We start from the raw sequence: 23,570 nt of genomic DNA on the forward strand, positions 1-23,570 counted from the left end.
ACTTGAAGTATATTTTTAAGTATACTTAATGTAGTAAGTATACAATATTAGTGTTCTAGTAGTATACTCGTAAGTGTACTATTTCAATAGGGACTATTGAGTTTAGTCCTCCTTAGGACTAAAGTATAAAGTTTAAGTATATTAAACAACTAGTTTACATCAAAGTTTTTTTATTAATGTGTATATTTTGTTATATGAATATCTGAACATACAAAACATCAAAAGAAAGAACAGGATATCTGCTTGTAAACAAACACATTTTATTCTAGCTTCTTGCATTCTTTTTTTTAAAGACTTGACTTAAACTGTGGGTAAGTTTCATCAATAATCAAAACGTAGATGGCGTCGATCAACACCCCAAAGCTTGACAGTCATTATTACCTCTTCATTGGTCAACATTTTATTCCATAATGTTACACAGTTTTGATGCTATTTTATGTCTGATGATGGTGTTAGATTACATGTGGATTGGAAGCATCTGTTTAGGTTTCTTCTTCGCTTGTTTTTTTTTTTTTTATTCTGTACAGAAGGTGTGTATTAGCTCCCCGACCATATAACAATGAAAACACAGATTCTAGGAGCACAGTATAGCTCAAATACATTTTGAAGTACAAGTCAAGTATACTTAAATGTAATTTTAAGTATATTTCTGAGAAGTACATAAATAGTAGACAAAGTACACTTCCCTATTTTTTAGTTTAAAAGTAGTATACTAATAGCACACTTCTTTTTTGTAAGGGATATCATGCAGTCACAGAACAGCCCAACCATCACGTCACATCTTTCGTCCACACCATCTGTGATGAACCCAGCGTAACGATGGCATGTTTGCTTGCTGAGCTCTGATGTCATTAAACACTGCACAGGAAACCTCTTCAGATGGAAAATCCAGCCGTCAATTCATGACCTTCTCATCAACATCAGGTTCAAGTTACATATGAGACCAAGTTCAGAAGTCAGGTGGTGTTTAAAGCTTTATTAACTATACTATTTAACTAGCAGAATATAGTGTAGCTCACCCATGTTCCTCAGACACAGCAGGCGTTGTTACAATTCATACATACATAGCAGAAATGTGCTAGTCAGGAACATCCATGGAGCAGATGTCAATGAATTCATGAACACATGATGTGTGGATAACAGCAATATTCAATATCATAAAGAGATTCGGGTGAACCTGACAATAATACAGAAAACAACCACCTTATGACTGAGGTAAGGAGAAACATCCCGTTTAGCCGAAATCACAAATAAAAGACCAAAATAAATGAAAAACATGAATAAATAATTATGTCTGATGTCCAAGTCTTGAGTTTTACATGAAATCTTTGAGATAATTTGTTCTTTCATGTAATCCAAGAGCTGATGAAGAGTACATTTCACATCTGGAAAGACAATATGGACAACACAAACAAACAAAATACATAACATGATTACAAATGCCCAAGAATATTAGCGATTTCCATAAAAAGGCCATGAGGTGATGGATGATTAACTGGAGGATATTAACTAAAATGATGAAAAGCCCATGCGTCATGCTTCTACAGACGAACGTTTGGTTATGGTGATTACATTATGAACAGGAAGCCTGAACAATTTTGCTGATAAAAATGCTTTTTTTTTTCTTCTTTTTTTTATAGGAATCTGTTTGACAGCTCATCATATATACACATATATAATGAACACATACATATAAAATAAAAAAACATGAACAGGAGTCTGTCATGACACAGGAAAGCCACTGCGATCTGAAGGTTTATGATCTACGGACCACAAACAGCAGATGACATGCAGATTTCTGCTGGTGTCAAATCCACTATAATATCAAACATTATACTGTAATATTAAATATCTCCATCATGGACAGAGACATCAAAAAGATCTTTATCGACTTATTCTCAACAGAAACAAACAACGACAGGCGAAACTAGGGACATGTCCAGTCAGATGTGTGTTTGTGATGCGTGTTGTACAGGACAGGCTGATGAAAGCAAACACACAAACCCTCTGCAGGTCTACCAGCCGCTGCTGTCCCAAGAGTCCTCAGCCGCTTTCGATGTGCTCTTGTCCTTGTCATCTCCAGCTTTCTCCCAGCCATTGTCCCAGGTGTCCCAGTTGTCTGCAGCACTATTCTTGTTGTTGGACTGAGCTTCTGAGCCCCTCTCTACAGAGTTGCTGCTGAGAGCGGAGTTACTACCGAAGGTTTCCCAGAAGTCACGCTTAGGCCCCTGGTTCTGATATCCTTCTTCGTAAGCAGAACTGAAATCAAACCAGCAAAACAAACGTCTCTTTTTTTTTTTAATTGACGAGTGCATGAAATACTTTCAGAAATCTACTCATCACAATCCACAGAAACAACATCCACAAAAATAAAAGAGCACTGACGACTCGTTAGTTTGATTGTCCTAAAGCACACATATGACAGGAGAGTAAAACGGGATTTTTAACTTGGAAAAAAAATGATGGTGACCTGACTGGATGACAAATGATTCTTGACGTCACACACAGTAAATGTGCTGCATTTATTTGATCACAGTAAGAACAGTAATATTGTGAAATATTACAATGTAAAATAGCTATTTTCTATGTGACTATCTGTTCAAATGTAAAGGATTTCTGTGTTCAAATCTGTATTTTCAGCATCATTACTGCAGTCTTCAGTGTCACGATCATTCTTATATGCTGATTTGCTGCTCAAGAAACATTTCTGATTATTATCAATGTTGAAAACAGTTGAGCAGCTGAATTTTACTTTTCAGGTTTCTTTGGTGAATAGAAAGTTCAGAAGAACAGCATTTGCACCGATTTTCTTTTTTCTTCACTAAAACTGTTCAGGCGACCTAGAGAAACCAGACTTGGTGGGATCACCAGAAATTCCAGACACACATCCATCAGACACTAGGTGGCGCTATAGAAAGGATTTTGCATTGTGGTTCACAACTCTGCAATTGTAACCAAATTATGTTTCCTCTGAATCCTTAACGCTCAAACAACAAAATCTCTCTCTCAAATTTCCAGTTGCATTATAAAAATACCTAAAAATACATTTCATACAGTTGACTGTTGACAAATATGATGCCGGGCAACAACACCCCATGCCCTAAAAATCAAGATATTGGGGCAAAAATGCTCCTGTATGAGATTTTGTCTCATATTTATATCACATGATAAGCCATGTCACACGAGCAGCGAGAGCAAATGTGATTTTACACAAGAAGTTAATATTGTTAATATTAACAATATTAATATTGTTATTAACAATATATTAATATTGTGCTATGTTTTAAACACAATATTGTCTGTTTTTGCTCAGTTTTGCTAACTAAAGTATTACCTATAAAGCCACAGCAGAACCGTTGTGTGTCTCCGAGCAACATAGCGGTGTTTAGTTTCTGAATGAATCTGCGGTTTTGAACGAATCGTGTGAACCAATGATTCAAAGGCCCATTCATAAAGTGAGCCATTCCTGAGTGAATCAGCCATTTGAACAAATCGAATGAAAGACTAATGTTGTCCACAGGATAACAAATCTTTATAGATCTCAGTTTAAATCTGTGTCAATGATTCCATAGATTGACTTGCAAAAATATCATTGTAATTGCATTAAGTTGTCTAAGTCTAATCAGTTTGCAAAGAAATCTGTAATATCCAAAAACTTATTTTTTTTATATCCTAATACTGACATTTGTCAAGTTGCCAGACATGACTGATGTCCAGTTAAAATGAAGAGACAATATCATTTGTCTGTTATAATACAGATCATAGAACAATACTTCCATACAAATATTCTTAAAGAATCGTATAACATTTGAAGAGCGATGTGGCCATCATATTGTCTGCATGAGCCATTTGTGCTGGGACCTGATAATTACTGCTCGCAGATGTATTTCAGAATTGAAAATATAACATTTTCAATGTTTTTACAGTCAGTTTTGTTTAGCTTGCTTGCTGAATAAAAGTATAATTTTTTTAGATGCTGTATTGTACTTTTCCCCATAATTGTATGTTCAAAAATCATGAATAACGTATTCCCTTCCTAAATTCATAAGACCTCAAAGAATTCTCTTCATATAATTAATGATACTGAATAAATCTGTAATTACCCATCATCAGCAGCCTCTTGTTTCCCACCGAAGAAAGATGTCATGTCCTTCCAGCCTTTAGCTCCTGCACCCTGAACCTGCACAAACACAGAGTCTCAACACCACTGACCACAGAAAACCAGCTGAACATGATTTAAGACCCCCAAGACCAAAAGAAGTTAAAAATGTCAGTTTTGGTCAAATTTGAGGGTTCCTTAAGCCCTCTTCTAGCAATCCCAAAGCTCCAAATAATTAAATGGCAGCGGCTATTTGCACTAAGTGCAAATAGCAATGGATTCTATGTACACTGTTAAAATAGCAAGATTGTCTGCTATTTATTTATTTATTTATCTGCACCTCAGTATTGTAGTACATTATAAAACAGTACGCAATAATAACGTACTGAGTGTAAATGATAATTTTAATTCAAATTTATTAAATGGATGCCACCTTATTGGGACAATAAAGCCCTCCCTACACCTACCCTAACCCTACCCGATACTTTATTTTCAACTTTTTTATTATTTGCTTCAGTTTTATTGAAAATAAATGCCTTTCTGATGCGATATGAGATTTGAAAAGGGAGAAAAAAATGTTTGGCAAAAGGTGGGCTTGAACTCGGGTCGCTCGCGTCAAAAAGCATGCGCCTTACCATCTACACCACTGAAACTGATGTTAAACTACCTTCTTTTTTTTTATGTTGACTAACCCAACCACACGTGAGTGGGCGGAGTTAGTGTAAATAGCATTTGCCAACAAGATGGGCTATTTGCACTTAGTGTAAATAGACACTCCGTAATTAAATATCTAAAATGATCTTTATTTGTACATTGTCCGAGTACCTTTTTCTCTGCTCACTGCTGCTGCTTCTCACCACAAGCTGCAGGTCTATTGTTGCAAAGTGCAGCATTCCAGCTTTGTGAATATTCATATTGATTTCTCGATGACATGAGTCCAAACCAGTGAAATATCATTTCCAAACCCATGCTGACGAAAACAAAATGATCGCGCTGACTGACATTTGCAAGAGTGTGCGATCTCCCTATAAAGTACATTATTGTGAAATAGGTCTTGGTGAGATTCACACAAACATCATCTGTTATGTCTTACATGAACGTTTAATTAATGGTTGGAGGAAATCTGTGTAACATTATATTAGATTCATGCATTACAGTAGATCTCAATGTTAATCAATCGTTAAAAAAAAGGCAGAATCACTCGCTGCTCTTGATTAAACTACTGTTTATTTGCATCTTTGTTCTGTTGCTTGGTGATTTTGCTTTATCGCCTTCAAACGGCTGTAACTCAGTCATTTCTGTCCGATTCCAACAAGTCATAAATCTTTGAAGGTATTTTAATGGAGAAAGTGAAAATAAATCAAATTAGTTTTTGAAAATTAGCTCATTCCGACTCATTTTGCCAGCATGGGTCACATTTGCATTTCGCTCAACTTATTCATTCTCAGTGTGAACAGACCAATGGCTGTGGTGAGAAAGGGCCTTTAAGTTATTGTGTTAAAAAGCAGTGATGTATTACTGTAAACATGACATGGTTTTATTTTTAAAGACCCCATGAAACAGTTTGCTTTCTTACCTATTTAACTATTAGTAAGTTTGGGCGGAACATAACAGGGCGGCTCATTCTTCAGAGCATGAGATTCAATAAAAAAATTAAATAAGAGTCAGCAATATTTCTGTCTGTTACTCCAGAAGAGAGATTTGTATCTTTTGATCTGCTATAACTAGGAGCACAGAGAGCTGTAATCTGGATTGATTGTTTGTGTTTAATGCCATTCCAGCTTCTATGGCTATTTTCATGGGGAGAAATATTATGGCTGAATTATATCTTTTTTTTTCTGCTAAAAACTCCAAAGTAATCTGGATTGTCATGGGGTCCTTAATACAAGCATCTAAGCATGACTGATTTCCACAGAGAGTCTTCTCATGATTACATAAGCTCTATGTCTAAATCATCGTACTCACCACCATAATCACAATGGCAGCAGAAAAAGAGAAAGAAAAGTGAGTTGAGACACAGAAATAGCACAAGGGTTTCTCTCTGCTCCCGATCAGCTGACGTGTGTCACTGCATCACATCAGATGATCGTGAGCAGCCGGCAGGCTCGTACCTTTGTGGCCAGACCTGTGATGCCGACAGTCATTTCATCAAACAACTTTCCCTCCTTCACCTACATGAGTCAGAGCAGTGTTAGACAGCAGTGGACATCAGACCGAAACACGCTTCAGACTCGCCTCTATGTCGTCTAACATTTGCACTGATCAGCTACAGAAGAACTAGCTCCATGATGGCATCTGTAGAGTTCATTCAGTGAGATCTACTGCTGATGCTGAACCTCACATAGAAACATTTCACCACAAAAAAATCTGATAAACATATGGATAAGGTCAAACTAACACTCCTGATGATAGTACTTGTTAGTGTACTTGGATGCAAAGCTCATAGTGAGCAGTCACTGGCACATCTTACCCTCACAGCAAGCATTTAGAGAACTTTAATCTAAAAAAACTAATTATAGAGGCAACTCACCACATGTATGTTATACTCTACCATCCAGAAGTTTGCCGTCAGTAAAATTAATTTTAAAAGCAATTCAGCAAGACTGCATGCAGTTGATAAATTACAGTAAAGACATTTATAATGTTATAAAAAGATTTCTATTTCAAATAAAAAACAAAATGTATGAAGGGTTCTACAAAAATGTCGGCCAGCACAACTGTGTTCAACATTGATAATAATCAGAAATGTTTGTTGAGCAGTAAATCAGTATATTATTATGATTTCTGAAGATCATGTGACACTGAAGACTGCAGTAATGATGCTGAAAATACAGCTGCAGATCACAGAAATAAATTACAGTTTAACACATATTCACATAGAAAACATTTATCTGAATTATGTGTTTTTCATCAACTAAATGCAGCCTTGGTGAAAAGAGACTTCTTTCAAAAACATTTATAAAAATCGTCCCTGCCCTAAACTTCTGAACGTTGGCACAAATATTTTTAAGCCTGGATAAATGTACTTGTATACAAAATTAGTTTGATCTAAATGTAGAAAATGTACTTTGGCACAATGAAAATCTTTCTGCGTCTCTCGTTTACTGGCAGCGCTGTGAGAAACACACTCACTCCTAACTAGACTAGTTACATGCGAGTAACAAACATGCTGGTTACCTTCTCCTGCGTGGGCTTGATAACACTGTCATTTAACGTCTGTCCCAATTCAGAAGCCTGAGAGAGAAACACACGGGTGAACACACACTCACACAAAATGGTGTATTTCACACACACAAATAAAACTTGATGAAAACATGAGTCACAGCACATGCATGACAGACCATCAACACTGTGTGAGGAGGCATGATCTGTCACATGACCTTCAAATGGACTGCAATCGGACTTTTTTTTAGCTACAGTGAATGGCAGGAATCAAGTGAAGTTATGATATACATACTGAAAACAAGCAGGATCTGCATACTGAACGCTTGTCACATGTCGAGCATCTGACTCAGTGTTCTCACACACACAGAAACACACATGCGTGCAGCATGCGGTGAGTGTTACCGGCTCAGGCGGTGGTTTATAGCCCCGTAACTTCATCCACAGCAGCGGCGGCAGAGACAGAATAAAGCAGCGTATATAAACTACAGACGGCAGAGGCCTTACTGCTGCACTTCAGGGAATAGTTCAGCCAAAAATGAAAACTTGCTGAAAATGTGCTTCCCTTCGGGCCATCCGAGATCAGGATGAGTTTGTTTCTTTATCAGATTTGGAGAAATGTGTCATGTGAGAAATGGGTGCCGTCAGAATGAGAGTCCAAACAACTGATAAAAACATTTAATCGGAGGAAGTGTTATGATGGGTTATGGACTCATTTTAGCTAGAGGTCATGGTTTGAAGTTAAAAACGTCTTCAGTTTTTGTCTTCTCCAGATGTTAACTGATGGACTGAAGTGGTGCGGATTATTGTGATGTTTTTATCAGCTGTTTGGACTCTTGTTCTGACGGCACCCATTCACTGCAGAGCATCCATTGATGAGCAATTGATGAATTTCTCCAAATCTGATGCGAAGAAACAAATACATCCTAATTAGTGTTGTCAAAAGACCTGGTACTTCGGTACCAAGTCGGTACTAAAAAAATGAAAACGTCATGGTACCAGGATTTTTTAAGTACCGGTGGTACCCGGTCAACCCGGTTCTTGCTGCGCTATCTTCATAAAAGCACTGAGACGTGGCGACATCAAAAGGAGGAAACAATCAAACTAACAAAACTCTTTAAAGACCGACACCCAGATCAAATGAAAGAGTTCAAGCAGAAACAAATATTCCTAGATAGCTACATTATTACCTGAAGCTCCATGATGGCTAATGTCAAAATTGTAATTGCACAATGTGAGCTTTAATGTTAAACAGTTTCCAAAGGTTAAAACTCAGGGTCTGCACTCAGTCACACACACCTTTGGGCTATTCCTGTTATACAGTATTTTAGAGTAAACCGTAGGGATGCAACAATACAGTTAGCCCACGGTTCAATAAATACCTCTTTAGTATTTAAACAGCAGTTTTTGGTTAGTTCTGGTGGCTTGGCGCATCAGAGGTTTTTTTTTTTTTTTTTTTTTTTGCCATTTAAATTGTTATTTAAAAAAATAAAAATAAAACTCCAGTACACTTATGTACACTGTAGAAAAACATGTCTACTTTAAATTAATTTTGAGAGAAGTATTATTTTCATGGACTGGCCATTATTTAGGGCTATAAACATGTAATGTCCGTTTCATTCATACTTGAAGCCAGAGGGCGCACTCGTACAGGAAATCCACATATGCATCACAGAAGTACTAGAACTGATGACGCTCCAGGAAATCCTTTATATGGACAAAGGCATTGATGTAGCTGAACAAAAAGAACATAGAAACACTTAAACTGATCAAACATCTGGGTTCTTTAAGCCATCTCCGGTATTTTCATAATATATTTAGACTCATTGCTAATTGACATAGCCTTTATAATTTTAAATTTTTGTTGGACAACAGGTTTAGAAACGCTTCTCATTACAAGTCATCACAAGGGAAGATGTTTGGCTTTTTCAAATGCTCATTATAGCGGGGAGGCGTTTCCTCAGCTCAGCGCGCAGACTCACGGACACAAACAGAGCCAGTTCGGAGAGAAATAAAATGCACCGAAATTATTTAAACGCAAAACCAGAAAAACACTTTGATTGGTCGATCACTACTTCTTTTGCGGTTGCTTGACGAAAGCACCAAAGTGGACAGAGGCGTCACCAGGTTTTGACGTAGTTTAGAGTGACAATCGTACCGTATCGTAAAATGCGTATCCGCTACGCAAAATGCGTACAGGTTGGCAGGGCTAAAATAAGTAAATTGATATTTTAAACCAGTCCTTATATAAAACAGACTCGAGTGATCAGATTGGAGAGTTTCACATCACACTGATGAGACGTACCTTCAGAGTTGCTTGGCTGGCCAATTTTGTGGTCTGTTAAGGACAGAAGATGAAAAAGTGTCTTATAATCACAATCCCATTAGTTATTATACATGAACCGCTGACACACACAAAAATCATTCATCACAATTAATCATTAAACAGTTCAGCTTGAAGAGGTCATGCTGTGTAGTGAATACTCAGGGTTTTTCCTGGCTCAAAATGAGGCATCCTCCTGATTATGTGCACACATTGTACCCCCCCCTTTGACTGGCGGTAACAAACACTTTTACATGCAACATATTTTAGGTGTTCTAATAATTACATAATTGAAGAAAATGACAATTATCAAGTTGCATTTTACAAAAACAAACCTGTTGAACTTTAAATTAAACACAGCATAACAGCTATAAGTTATGACCTCCTTGATCCACGATTTAAAGGGCTAGTTAACCCAAAAAATAAAATTAGCCCATGCTTTACTGACCCTCGCCCTCTAGGTGTATATGACTTTCTTCTTTCAGACAAATCCAGAATTAATCCTTGCTCTTCCGAGCTTTATAATGGCAGTGGGTGGGTGTTTCTGCTCAACAGTCCAAAAGAAGTCAAATAAAGCGCATCCATGCAGAAAAAACACGGGGGTGAATAAAAGCCTCCTGTAGCGAATCAATGCATTTTTGTAAGAAAATATTCACCCCCGGAGCCGTGTGAGGCACACTTTATTATGGATGGATGTGCTTTATTTCACTTTTGTTTTGGACTATTGAGCAGAAACACCCACCCACTGCCGCCATAAAGCTTGGAAGAACAAGGACCATTTTTAATATAATTTTGACTGGATTCGTCTGAAAGAAGAAAGTCATATACACCTAGGATGCCTTGAGGGTGAGTAAAGGATGGACTAATGTTCATTTCTGGGTGAACTAACCCTTTAAGAGAGAGATTTAAGACTAATTATAAATGAATAGATGTCCGTTTCTTATTGCTTGGACAAAATGCTGCACAATTCTTTGAGAAACTATGTCAAATAACAAAACTAAACTTTACTAATTTTTATAACACATAAAAAAATATTCATATAAACAAACTGATGTTTTACCTGTACTCTTTCAACTTAAAATTAAGAGGCATCCACTGCATTTTAATCATGATGCAAACAAATATGCTGCACACATGCGGCATGAGCAGTTTTTTAAATCTAAATTAGATTGTATAATTTCGAAATTTGAAGCAAAAACAGGATGGTCAGACTGTAGTTTTGTGAAACTATACTACATAAAACATATCTGAATGAAACAGAAACAGCAGACAGGTTGAATGAGAAGCAAATTTACTCTCTGCCATCAGGTGGCGCTTATGGAACAGCAGCAATACAGCGTTTCATTGGTTACCGCTGAGAGTAAAGTAGAGCTGCGCTTTTGAACACTACTTTAATTATGCATTATACATACACGGGGGCAAAAAAAACATCTATACATTCATATAAATCCTTCCCCCAGTTGTATCGCAATTTAACATCTCAACCGATTTGAATTGTCACATTTGTATCGGTGTGTGCGATCGTGAAAGAGAAAACATACTGAGACAGTGCTGGAAGATACTAATGTTCATCAAATTGCATAATTCATTGGAAAATGAACAGAAATTATGATTCTGTCTAAAGAAATGTAAAGTGAATAAGTGGCCCTGGACCACAAAACCAGTCTTAAGTCACTGGGGTATGTTTGTAGCAATAGCCAAAAATACATTGTATGGGTCAAAATTAATGATTTCTCTTTTATGCCAAAAATCATTAGGATATTAAGATCATGTTCCATGAAGATATTTAGTCAATTTCCTACTGTAAATATATCAAAACTTCATTTTTGATTAGTAATATGCATTGCTAAGAACTTCATTTGAACAACTTTAAAGGAGATTTTCTCAATATTTAGATTTTTTTGCACCCTCAGATTCCAGATTTTCAAATAGTTGTATCTCTGCTAAATATCATCCCATCATAAACCATACATCAATGGAAAGCTTATTTATTCAGCTCTCAGATGATGCATACTTCTCAATTTAAAAAAAATTTACCCTTATTACTGGTTTTGTGGTCCAGGGTCACATATGTGTAAAGATATCAGTATTTCTTCAAATGTCTGCTTGAGTTTTGCTATAACCAGAGGTGGCACAAAATTCTCTATGCAGGAAAAACCCATCTGTACACCGTTTGACAGACACAACACACAGAGGAGCCACATTATTAACACCAGATTTGGTGTAATAAAACATATACAGGGCACAAATATTCCTGATCTAGCAACTCAGATCGGCTGCTGTCGTCCTTCAGTAGCAGGTTTAGTGGTGTGATGAAAGCTAGGTGAACAGCTGGTCTGTGTGTGTGCAGCAATGTACTTACACTGTCTTTAGCGACCGACGCAAACTTACTGGCTCCAACAGCGAAGCTGCTCCAGCCCTGAAACACACGACACAGACAACAGTAACGATGAATGACGGACAGACCTTTGTTATATCAAAGCTGCTGCTGCTGTTTTACCGAGTAGATGGAAGACATGGCGTTGTTCATGAAGTCTTCATCTTTCTTGGGTGGGTTGGGAGTGTTTCCAAATCCCACATATCGATTCTCCTGCGCGCCGGACGCTCCAGCACTGAAACATCACAAAATCACAACCATATTCACACATAATAACAGACCACAGATCACAGCTGTTCACACATATGAAATATGATCGTACAGACGCGTGATATGGACACTTGCTGGGGTGAGGGGCCATTCCCATCCCCATCTAGAGCTTCCTGTTTATTTGACTGTTAAAATCACTCCGCTTGCCGTATTTCTCACAGCGAGTGTCATGGCAGATGCCTATGGCAGAACTAATTGTGAATATGAGACTGAGCTGAAGAATGAACGCTGGATCAGATGCAGGTAATCACGATCTTTCTCTCATAATACTCTACTACACATAATACACAGCTTTTAATGAAGAAACTCAACGTTACTAGTTCTAAAGTAGTATAAAGAATTAGTAACAGAGACTTGGGCTCAGCTGTTAAACTGTCAAACCTGAATCCATGGCGGAAGGAAGTAGTTCTGCACAACAGAGGGCTTTTAAAGACACTCTGTTGTTATTTTATGTATTTACACACTTGTGCCGTCAAACTGTTGTATAAACGCAATATCACACTCGCAGACGTGAGATATGGCTATATATCGGCAAGCTATATTACCTACGGCCGAATCCCAGCCGTGCCATATCTCACGTCTACTCCTATATTGCTCTTCACTGGTGAAAAATCATGCATTTATTAAGCTTTTAAAACAAGCTTGCTGTTTTAAGCATATAGGTTTTGTTGGTTAGTTTGACCCACATTAGATTTTTAAACCACAATTTATTTCTTGAAAATGTGTCACATTTTCTTATTTAGTGTCATGAATGTGACGCACACGTGTTTTGGAAAGGTTCAGGGTCAAAATGATGCCTATTAAAGGACTCCAGACTAGCATTTGAGAGCAGTGGCACAAGCGCTAGTAAGTTCTACAGATGGTGGCGCAAGAAGCAGATTTGGTAGCTATGGGGGTCATATGTGGGGTTATTAAAAACAAAGATAATTTAATCATAAAAATACTATTGTTTCGCATTACTAATAATATTACACATTTATTTCTTGGTAATGCACAACTGACAGCAAAGCACTGAGCTTGAGTTGAGAAGTGTACAAAATTTACTTTTATTCAAAACTGTAACGAGCAATATATATATATTTTTTTTTAAAAAGATATATTCTGCTCTCATTAACTGTACCATTATTCTTTTATAGTAGCCTACTATATTGAACTGACCGACAGCTTCAGCGATTTTCAAAAGAATGCTCTTTACTTTGAGTGATTCACTTCCAAATTGAACAAAAGTTTGTTTTATAACGCACTTTATGACTTTTCTTACTTCATACACATGAAAAGTGCAAAACTTTGAGAAAATTTTATTTCTTGATGATTTGATATTTTATAATAGTGATTTTATAATATCAAAATATAAAGTGAAAAAAGTGGAAATGAATAAGCCATTAAGTGCCTCTCTGCTGTCATCTACTGGTTATAGTGGTCATTTGATGTCTTTTCAAATGTTAAATAAGTACATTTTTAAATGGGTTCGTTTACCACGTATATTTTGGTCATCCCATTAAAAACAACATTTAAATTTGATCATTTTTAGAGCTTTAAAGTGCTGGAAATAGTTGTGTCACTGAAAAGTGCTTGAATTTCTCTCTCAAAAGGTTGTACAAACCCTGAAATGAATAATGTAATAACATTCGACTCTTTCTGCCACAATACCATGGTATAGTTATTAGGCTACTACTTCTGGTTTTCTACATCAGAGCTGTTTGATATGTTCATAACAGAATTCGGTGCAGAACTTGAATGCATCTCGCAGCGCTGTGCTGTAACAGTGTGGTGAGATCAGCATTGGTTCTGGAGTAAAGCTGTTCCGAGCTCAATTACTGGTCCGAGCCGATAAACTGTCCATGCTGTGGCTGCACAGCTCAAACGAGTAGTGCGGTTTCGTCATGCTTTTGTTTCATTTGCAGTTTCATTAGTTGTTTCTCATATGCAACAGAAATGGCAGCGCATACGAGTTGGGCAACGCGGTGGTCACGCCGGTGCGACCACTCACACAATTTAGTCGCACCGGCAGAAAAAATTAGTTTCCATGCAATTCACCAAAAATCAACACTTACGGGGGACTTTTACCTTAATTTCTCAAGTTTTGTTTGTATACTTTTTTTTTTTTTATGCAAAAAGATGAACATGTTTGACTACTTTAGTAATTTCCATGAGAACAAATCTTAATGTTTAAGCATATAATGATATTCTAGGGAATTGTGTGCTTCTGATTTTATAGCAATAGTTTGGACAGAACCCTTTTCTATTCTAACATGACAGTGTCTCTGTGTATAAGACACGGTTCAAAACGAGTCGGTGTGGAAGAACTTGACTGGTCTGCAGAAACTTTAAATGCAGACCTTCAGCCAAAAACTCATCAAATACCAACGATTTGTCTTGAACATATGGGTTCAGTCATTTTGGACACTTCCAAAACTGTTGCAGAGGTGGAAATACAATTTTAAATACATTAATTATGTTTTCATCTTTAATGCCACAGTTTTGGAAGTGCCTATTCTAAAGAAGGGGGTGTCCCAATACTTTAGTCCATATAGTGCATGTACAAGTCATTGGTGTTTGGTGACGAGTTTTTGGCTCAAGGTCTGCATATAAAGTCACACCAGAGGAGTTCAGCTGGGATCAGGACTTGGCTTTCTGCAGACCGGTCAAGTTCTTCCACACCGACTGAAACAATCATGTCTTTTTGAACTGTGTCTTATACACAGAGGCATTGTTATGTTAGAATAGAAAAGGGTTCTGTCCAAACTGTTGCTATAAAATCAGAAGCACACAATTCCCTAGAATATCATTATATGCTTAAACATTAAGATTTGTTCTCATGGAAATTAGTATAGTCAAACCTGTTCATTAGAAGCAGGTGCCAATACTTTTGGCAATATAGTGTGTATGCACACACACAAACTTAAATAATATTTAAAAAAAATAGTTAAAAATAAGTGTTGCAGTGCACTTCCACAACTTCCCGAAAACTACAATACATTATATAAAAACAACACAGAAAAAAACTAGACCAAAAGTGGGTAAAAACCCACTGCTGAATTTATAACAAAAAAATAACTGAAAATAAAATGAATTCAATCATCCAGCCCTAGACTAAAACTAGTATCTCTCCAAGTACTAGAAATCAATAAGATCCAAATCCACTAGCAACAATTATCCTTATTTTCAATATTTTCACATTTAATAAAAATGTTCTTTTTAATGTTTGTTTTTTTGCTAACGATATAATCAATATGACAATGATTGAAGTCGTCTCAGCGTTTAGTACATCTCTTTGTATCTACATGCTTAGTCAGTGGAGGCCTTCTGTCTTCAAACATCTGAATGTAATGATGGACGAGTGAAACACACAAACTCACTTCTGATAGGAGTTGACATCATCAGACAGCCAGTCCTCAAACGGCTTATCAGAGGAGTGAATCTGTCCCGCAGCGGCACTGGACCTACAACGACAGCATCGCACGTGTCAGCAACAGCATCATCACTCATCGTGTGCTCTTTCAAATGCAGTGAAGAGATGGCTGGTACCGGTGGGCGGCGCTCAAGCCGCTCTTGGCCTGTGGAGGAGTCCAGTTCCTGGCAGGCGAGTTCTCGATCGTCCACTCCTTCCCTTCAGCCAGCGTCGCCACCTTCAACACACAGAACACCAAACTACTGCAGAATACTGCCATGTGTACAAGCAGCCAGCAATCAAACAGACCTTCAGCACACAAAATCTCACAGCAATCACAACTTCAGTCCAGATAGAGAGGCAGATCGTATACCCTTACGATATCTGAAAGCTTAAAACTCGTTTTGAAACAGGAAGCTGTTAACAAGCGTCTAAGGGTGCTTTCACACCTGGCCCATTGTTTTGGAACCTGGCGAGTTTCCCCCCTTAGCTCGGTTCCTTTGGGCATATGTGATCGTGCTTGGATCCACACCAAAATAACTGGTCTGAGCGCCTGAACGAGGTGGCCTCGGCTCGATTGAAAACGAACTCTGGAGTGTTTCAGTTGTAGTGAGAAAGCAATCCAATCCAACGGACCAACAAACCAGGCTACATCACAATGTATGATGGGTAATTACGTAAGTTCCGTCAAAAACATTCACTTTGTTGTTTTGTTAATATCTCAGAATGAACCTGTGAATGTCTCTGGGTGAGCACGTCTTCGCATCAAAATCAAAGCGCACTTTTTCATTTTATAATGCCGTCATATTGCTCTTCTTAAAGCAAGACCTTTCAGATCTTTGCTACTGTTAAATGGACCTACTTTACCTAAAATCACTGTTTATTTCATTGTCATGTGTCTGTTTTATTGTATCTGTCCTTTTGTTTGTGGCTTGCTTCTATGTTCTTATTATTAAAAACAAAGATACAATAACAAAAATGACTATATCATGATATAAATTGGTACCATGAAATAAAATTACTCACATCATGGAAATAAGATTTTGGTCATATCTCCCATTCCTAGTGCATGCCCTCAAATGCAAGTCAAAAGATTTATTTTGTGACGTGAACGGGGCAACTGAGGTCAATAATAACGGTCTAATTTGGCTTTATCCTTTCCGCTAACTTACCAATGTTGCAAAGATCTATATTTAGCTGTAGGCTTGGTAGTTGCTCACCATAGTCCTGTTTAGTGGCACTGGCATGTGATTCTTGATTTATGCCATTTTGGGGAGTACCACGACGCATGCGCACACGTTTTTACGTCGATTTCTTTCTGGGGAAAGCGCACACGTCGTGGTACTCTCCAAAGTGGAGGAAGATGGTAACTTGGGGAGAAGACTTGTTGAATAAATTGTTATTTTTGTCGTCTTTGTGCACAAAAAGTATACCCGTCGCTTTGCAAAATTGAAGTTGAGCCACTGATGACACAAGGACTCTTTTACCGATGTCCTTGCTATGTTTCTGAGTCTGGTAACATTGCAGTTGTGTTGCTGTCTATGGAAAGTCAGAGAGCTCTCGGATTTCATCAAAAATATCTTAATTTGTGTTCGGAAGATGAACAAAGGTCTTACGGGTTTGGAACGACATGAGGGTGAGTAATTAATGACAGAATTGTCATTTTTGGGTGAGCTAACCCTTTAACATTACCATGTTTGTGTAAAAAACAGCTTCACAAACAGTCTTTTCCACTATACAGTATTATTTCTGTCTTACAGTCATTCATATTATCACAGAAATACAGGGGTGAAAGTTTAAACATTGATGTCTATGACGATCAAAATAGAGCAAATCCCCATTTGAAAGTAACTAGCGCTTCAAATAACGTTTGTGTCGACTACATTGTTTCGCCACTGGGTGGCAACAAGAGACTGTTAAAACATGTATTTGTCATTGAATCAGTCAAGAGATTTGTTCAAATACGCTCCAGAAATGTAACAAGTCAAGTATTTATGAGTCATTGAATCATTCATTCAAACCACTTTTTCATCATTTTAATATTAAAATTTATATATTAAGTATTAGATTTTAAATTCAAATGTTTAACAATTCATTCAAATTAAAGACTTTTAAACAGACTGCAGCAATTCATATTTTGTCACACATTATTTTGTTTAGTTCAGAATTGTGATCTCTATTTGAGACAACAACAAAACAAATCGTGATTCTCAATTTATCCAGAATCTACCGCTCTACAGAAGAGGAGTGACTGAAAAACATTTCTAAAATGCTTCTTGTTAGACATTTGAAGTGTACAGCCATTTCTTCTCACTACATTAACAATGCACACCATTGTGTAAATAATGGTTTCAAATCAAGAAATGTTGTAACTAAAATAACTGATAATTAAATGATAAAAGATTTAAATAATGTTTGGATTAGAGTAGTCATGAATCAATGAAAGAGTCATCAGATCAATGGATGATGGGAATAATGTGTCCCTGGTGTCGGCGCGGCTCACCTTGTCTCTGAAGAGCGCAGCGGCTTTGCTGTTGTATTTCTCCTGCAGGCTCCAGCTGGGGTCATAGTCGTCCTGCAGCTCCAGGAACATACGGAACTTACTGTTTCCACCCGCCTTCATCTTCTCCAGCTCCAAGTCCTTCCACTTGTCCATCGAAACAGACCGCACAAAGCTATGAAGAGAAGACTCACAAATGAATGAATCACACTTGAGATGGACCTAAATCAACCGCTGCAGAGAGACAAACGGAGTCTGACCTGAGGTGGACGCCGAGGCCTCTGTGCTTGCCCGAACACTCCAGACAGATCCAGATCCCATACGTCACGCTGACCCACTGCGGGTTAAAGCCGCCGCACTCGAAACACACCTGACACACAAACACGCCATGCTTTAAACACACCGCATGAGAGAGAGAGAGGACGAGGAGCTGATGAAGACACTCACATTGTTCTCATCTTCACACCGGACCTCCTTCAGCACACGTCTGGTTCTGGGACTCGCCATCTGCCCTGAAACACACGGAGAACAACATGCTTTTATTAACACAGGGTGTCCTAAAGTGGGCTCGTGAGATGGTACACGGTACGCCTAATAGTGTACACCATTAATGAATTAATACAAAACAAATGTTCAATTAAATTATAAGCTTTTGAAAATAAATGTTACAGGTTTATACAAATGTGATGTAGGCTAAAAGTAAAATCTTAAATGTACAAAAATATTTATCTTATTAAAAAAATAATATATATTGTGGAAAAAAAATCTAATAATTACATTGTAAATGACATCATTGAGTGTAATAATAATAGCTATGAAAATATTACTGAAACTTTAAAACTGATTAAAAAAATAATGTTTTTAAAGTTAAACATGCAAATGTGACATTGAAATATTATTTAAATATTTACTTAAAATTTAAATAATTTAGATCAAAGGGGTTCGGCTGACAAAAAGTTTGAAAACCCCTGAATTAACACGGATTTATTTCTAGTATATTTGTACATGATTAAGATCTTCATCACGTATTTCTCAAATATGTGTTATGCAATGATCTTGAGACTTTTATATATCATGGAAAATAAAATGATATAGAATTTATACAGATATTTTTTGAACATTAAATATTTATTTTAAACCAAAAAAACAAAGTTTCAAATGTAATTTCCATCCCAGAATGTGACTAATCAGAGCATCTGAGATGTTCGTGTATACCTGTGGTTAAATATTAATAAGAAAATGAAAAACACTTCTCATTCTCACAAGCTTTTTAATCAAACCTGGTCACAAAAGTGACTGTAAAGAGGGTTTTCACCTTAAATACAGGTCCTTAAAGACTAGATGCATCAAACTTAAGGCCAGAAGAAGTTTTAAAAACGTTCAATGGTATTAGAAATGTCTTCATTATAATTAGAAGAGGTCTCACAGTGGGGAGGGAAAGACACGAATGGTGACACGGCTGGATTAAACTTCACAAGGCACTGATATCAGTGAATAAATGAGCGCTGCACGCTTCAAATCAAAACAGGCCACGGATGTCTTTATGTGAAGGCAAGTGCTGTTATTTGACCTGACTATAACGCCTGATGAAGCAGCGCCACCTCGAGGCACAGAATGAGTTTTACTTCCAATAAAGCCTTTCTTGCTGTTTATGGTCAGATGTTTTTAAGCAGCAAACGCGGAGTAAATGAGAAAGCAGTTCTAAAAATCGAATATTTATTCGTTTTAATTTAATTTAATTATTTATATGCTTGATTTATCCCTTGTCATAAAACTGGTCTAAGGCTGAAAAGCTGTTGTATAAGATGTGTTTTTGTAAATCGTGTCATTTTATGGCTTAATACTGTATGTTAGCATAGCATCCCCCGTCATACTGTGTTCATTTTACTTGTGCAGCTCTTTAAATGGGTCATAAATTGCCTTAATTGTTTTTTTTTTTTAATTCTGCAGATACTTGCTGTTGATATTTGTGTATTGAAAATATTTTTGATCGACAATTAGACTCCTATCTGATTTTCTATATTTAAATTTATTTTTTTATTATTATTTGGGCTAACAGTTAACAGTTAAATGAATTCTCGGGCTAGTCGTCTGAAGAGCTGAGGTGTTAGCATGATCCAGTAGAATGAGATACAGGCCATAAATCCAGTACTTCACTGAATGACAGCTTTAGCTGAAGTCTGTGCATCAGAAGTGATTTAATGGAGAAATGAAACACAACGCGCGCGACGCTAGTGCGGTGATCTGACGCGTCGTTACCTGCTGGGTTTGTCTTCGGCTCGATGATGATTATTATTATGAGGAGGAGGAGGATGGTCTCATTTACTCATGAAAAGTCACGTCAAGCGATTTCCATCCGAGACGAAGCGTTTCGATCATCGGTTGATCTCTTAACGTTTAACGCGTTAAATCACCGGTTGATCCGCCTGACCATCGATCACTGCTGCGCTGGCAGACAGCGGCATTCTGGGACATCCGCGCTGCGTCACGCCTGCGTCATCGGCATGCGTCGTGACGCCAGCGTCTGAGCGTGATCATTTTGTTTTGTTATGGAAATATGTATTATCTAGTATCTTGTAAGAATGTTTAAAAGTATTTTTTTCTTTTAGTTTCATTATATTGAAACTATACGCTTTTCTATTAAACAAAAAGCAATTAAAACGGTGAAAATTTGTAAACGCTTTAATATTTTTATATAAAAAATGGTAACGTTATAGCCTAATTGTTTATATCATGTATGATGTTTATTGTTTATATCATGTATGATGTTTGTCATGTCATCTTGTTAATAATAATAATTTAAAAATTATTAAAAAAAAAAAAAAGGATAAGCGCAGCAGAAGATCGCGAGAGATCATACACCACATCCTACAGTTAAAAACAAACATAAAAAAATTAAATAAAAAAATCAGAATTATTATATGTATTTTGTTTTCCCTTCGCCTCACTTAGAGCTAAAGTAGGCATGAAAATAATGACAATCTTCAGTGTAATAACCAGCAGGGGTCAGGGACGAGCTGTTGTGGCTCATCTGTTCCTAGGCCTGATCTCCTAGGGATGTAACGATTACCGGTTTGACGATAAATCATGATAAAATTCCCCACGGTTAGTATTACCGTTTCATATTTTAATTATCATTAAAACCGTATTCGATTAACTTACCACGATTTGAACAACTCACGATAAATAAATACTGTCCGGCATAAAGCAGAGTGTAACAGTGTCACGAGTGCACGGCAGCAGAGTTTCATTCTGAGAGAAAACGGCGGAAAAGCTGGGAGGTTTTAAAAGAGTGCTGAGGGAATTATGCAAATGAATATATCAGTGAATTAATTATATGAATGTACCTCTGAAGGATCTGACTGTCTTCAGAAACGATTCGATGGCATTTTGTTTTCATCTTAGCTCCATATAAGACCTAAAGGAAGTGTTCTTAAACAATACTGCTTTGTTCGCGGACTTCAAGGGAATCAGCTGTAATTCAGCTTTTCCGTATAAAGCGCCACCTGCTGTCAGAGACTGGATTTACAGACACTTATTTACATTCAGCCTGTGTGCAGTTTCTGTCTGGACAAAAAACGGACCAAATCTGCATGCCCTGCTGTAAATTTTAACCGGTTGATGAAAAACAAGCTTATGTGGATTCTACACATTTAAACAATTCAGTTTACCTTTATATGAAACTTTTTCAAAGCTTTATTTGAACATTTACATTATTTATTTGAACATGCTATTAAACTGGTGTCAGTCAAGTTGTCATTTAAAATCCAGACCTCATTGGTAATGTTATTGTTTTAGTGATTATGCAAACAAAAAGTCATTTTATTTGCTGTTTGTTGATTTTTAAGTATAAAATTTGGTGAAGTGATTTATGTGTCGGTACGTTTTGAACATCTCCAGCACATTTTAACAATATCGTGATAATACTGATAACCGTGATAATTTTGGTCACTATAATCGTGATGAGAAATTTTCATACCGTTACATCCCTAATCTCTACACACTTTTGAGTGACTTCATTGCATAAAAACTCTGAAATCACTGGTGATGTGGAATATTTGACTTGATTAATTTAACATGCTTTAATCTACAGCATACAACAGGAATGCAACAAAGCGATTGACCCTAAATACAGTGAGCAGTGCTAGGGAACAAACATCATTGATCTTGCGGCTTTGCAAATAATATATTGTGTTTGTAAAATGCATATGTTAATGTTTCATCAAAATTTGTTTAAAACAAGACATGGTTTGTTTTATCTGATTAAACGTTGCAGCATGGTTACAGAAATGCTCCTGCAATTTAAAAGTTAATGAAATGTTAGTTGAACGCTGTCCAAACCATCATGCACAATGTATATATATATTTTTTTTATGGGAGAATATTAAAATGAATTACGCAGCGTGTTTTATTCATATTTGCGTTTGTTGAATGACTGGTATTTAAGCCATTTTTAAAGCCCCCCAAAAAATTATGTCTTAAAGGGTTAGTTCATCCAAAAAATTAAATTAGCCCATGTTTTACTCACCCTCAAGGCATCCTAGGGGTATATGACTTCCTTCTTTCAGATGAATCCAATCATATTAAAAATGATCCTTGCTCTTCCAAGCTTTATAATGTGCAAGGGCAGGTGTTTCTGTTCAACAGTCCAGAAGTAGTCAAATAAAGCGCATCCATCCATATTAAACGTGCCTCGCACAGCTACAGGAGGCCTTTATTCACCCCTGGAGCCATGTGAGGCACATTTTATTTATGAGTTTATGGCCTTTCATGGCCTTGTTGATGCACCTGACCTCTTCGTCTGCCTCCTGACGCATGCAGTGTTGAAGTTGACTCAAGAACATCTTCCATCTGCCTAATATTGTGTAGATCCCCCTTGTGCCGCCAAAACAGCTCTGCTGTGTCACATCGTTTGGCAACACTGCTCAAAAAAGTTGGCCCATGTATTATCACCTAAAGTTCCTATAGGTTGCTTCTACGCATACATGAGCGTGTGTTATGGTGGAGTTTATGGCAGGGGTGTAGCACCAAATGTTGGGCCCCAGTCACACAACCAAGGTGTTGGGGCCCTCATAAGACAATACAAGTCTTGTGGTTTTGGAATGACAGAAGAATATCAGAGAATACAGTATCAACAAGAAAAGACAGAACTTCATAGAAAGGCTGTGACGTGACTACAAAAAGACTTCAAAACAAAAATATTTCTTTTTCTGTATGAAAAAAAAAAAAAAAAAACATTGCATTTATAAACATGTCACATATGCAACAAAAACACTAATACAATTTAAACCTTTAGGAACAGCCAAGAACAACATACATAATGTCTTTCTTGCAATAGATGGACTAATTACAGTGAATTAACAGTGATGGGTTTTCTGCTTGGACTGTCGCCAGCGCCGTTAAAGACATCATTAGAGCAGTAAAGGTGAGTCTGGCCAGAAATGTTTC

At 37.1% G+C, this 23,570-nt stretch overlaps 1 protein-coding gene across 3 annotated transcripts; it reads right to left on the minus strand.

The window, feature by feature from the left end:
- Positions 1–519: 519 nt before the first annotated feature.
- Positions 520–20,626, minus strand: LOC306855358 (ADP-ribosylation factor GTPase-activating protein 1-like). 3 transcript variants are annotated; one of them, XM_079394001.1, is made up of 13 exons: positions 20,382–20,626; positions 18,570–18,634; positions 18,383–18,492; positions 18,126–18,297; positions 15,760–15,860; positions 15,591–15,674; positions 12,085–12,196; positions 11,947–12,003; positions 9,567–9,599; positions 7,277–7,333; positions 6,211–6,270; positions 4,104–4,180; positions 520–2,259 (listed from the first exon to the last, which is right to left on the minus strand). In XM_079394001.1, exons 2-13 carry the CDS (start codon positions 18,627–18,629, stop codon positions 2,016–2,018), a joined length of 1,167 nt encoding a protein of 388 aa, XP_079250127.1. In that variant the 5' UTR covers positions 18,630–18,634; positions 20,382–20,626; the 3' UTR covers positions 520–2,015. The 3 variants fall into 3 exon arrangements, with proteins under 3 accessions (XP_079250127.1, XP_079250129.1, XP_079250128.1); XM_079394003.1 differs by lacking the exon at positions 6,211–6,270 and having other exon boundaries at positions 526–2,259; positions 4,104–4,174; positions 20,382–20,623; XM_079394002.1 differs by lacking the exon at positions 6,211–6,270 and having other exon boundaries at positions 526–2,259; positions 20,382–20,623.
- Between the last annotated feature and the right edge of the window lie 2,944 nt (positions 20,627–23,570).

The sequence above is a fragment of the Barbus barbus genome (genome assembly GCF_936440315.1).
Source record: "Barbus barbus genome assembly, chromosome: 35".
Lineage (NCBI taxonomy): Eukaryota > Metazoa > Chordata > Actinopteri > Cypriniformes > Cyprinidae > Barbus > Barbus barbus.

Bases quoted from the DNA above. Each gene is read 5' to 3' on its own strand.
- LOC306855358 (XM_079394001.1), bottom strand. From the start codon at position 18,629: ATGGCGAGTCCCAGAACCAGACGTGTGCTGAAGGAGGTCCGGTGTGAA. The intron at 15,861-18,125 runs GTGAGCCGCGCC...TGTGTGTTGAAG, and splicing joins CTGCGCTCTTCAGAGACAAG to GTGGCGACGCTGGCTGAAGG. The intron at 9,600-11,946 runs GTAAGTACATTG...TGTCCTTAACAG, and splicing joins CGTCGGTCGCTAAAGACAGT to ACCACAAAATTGGCCAGCCA.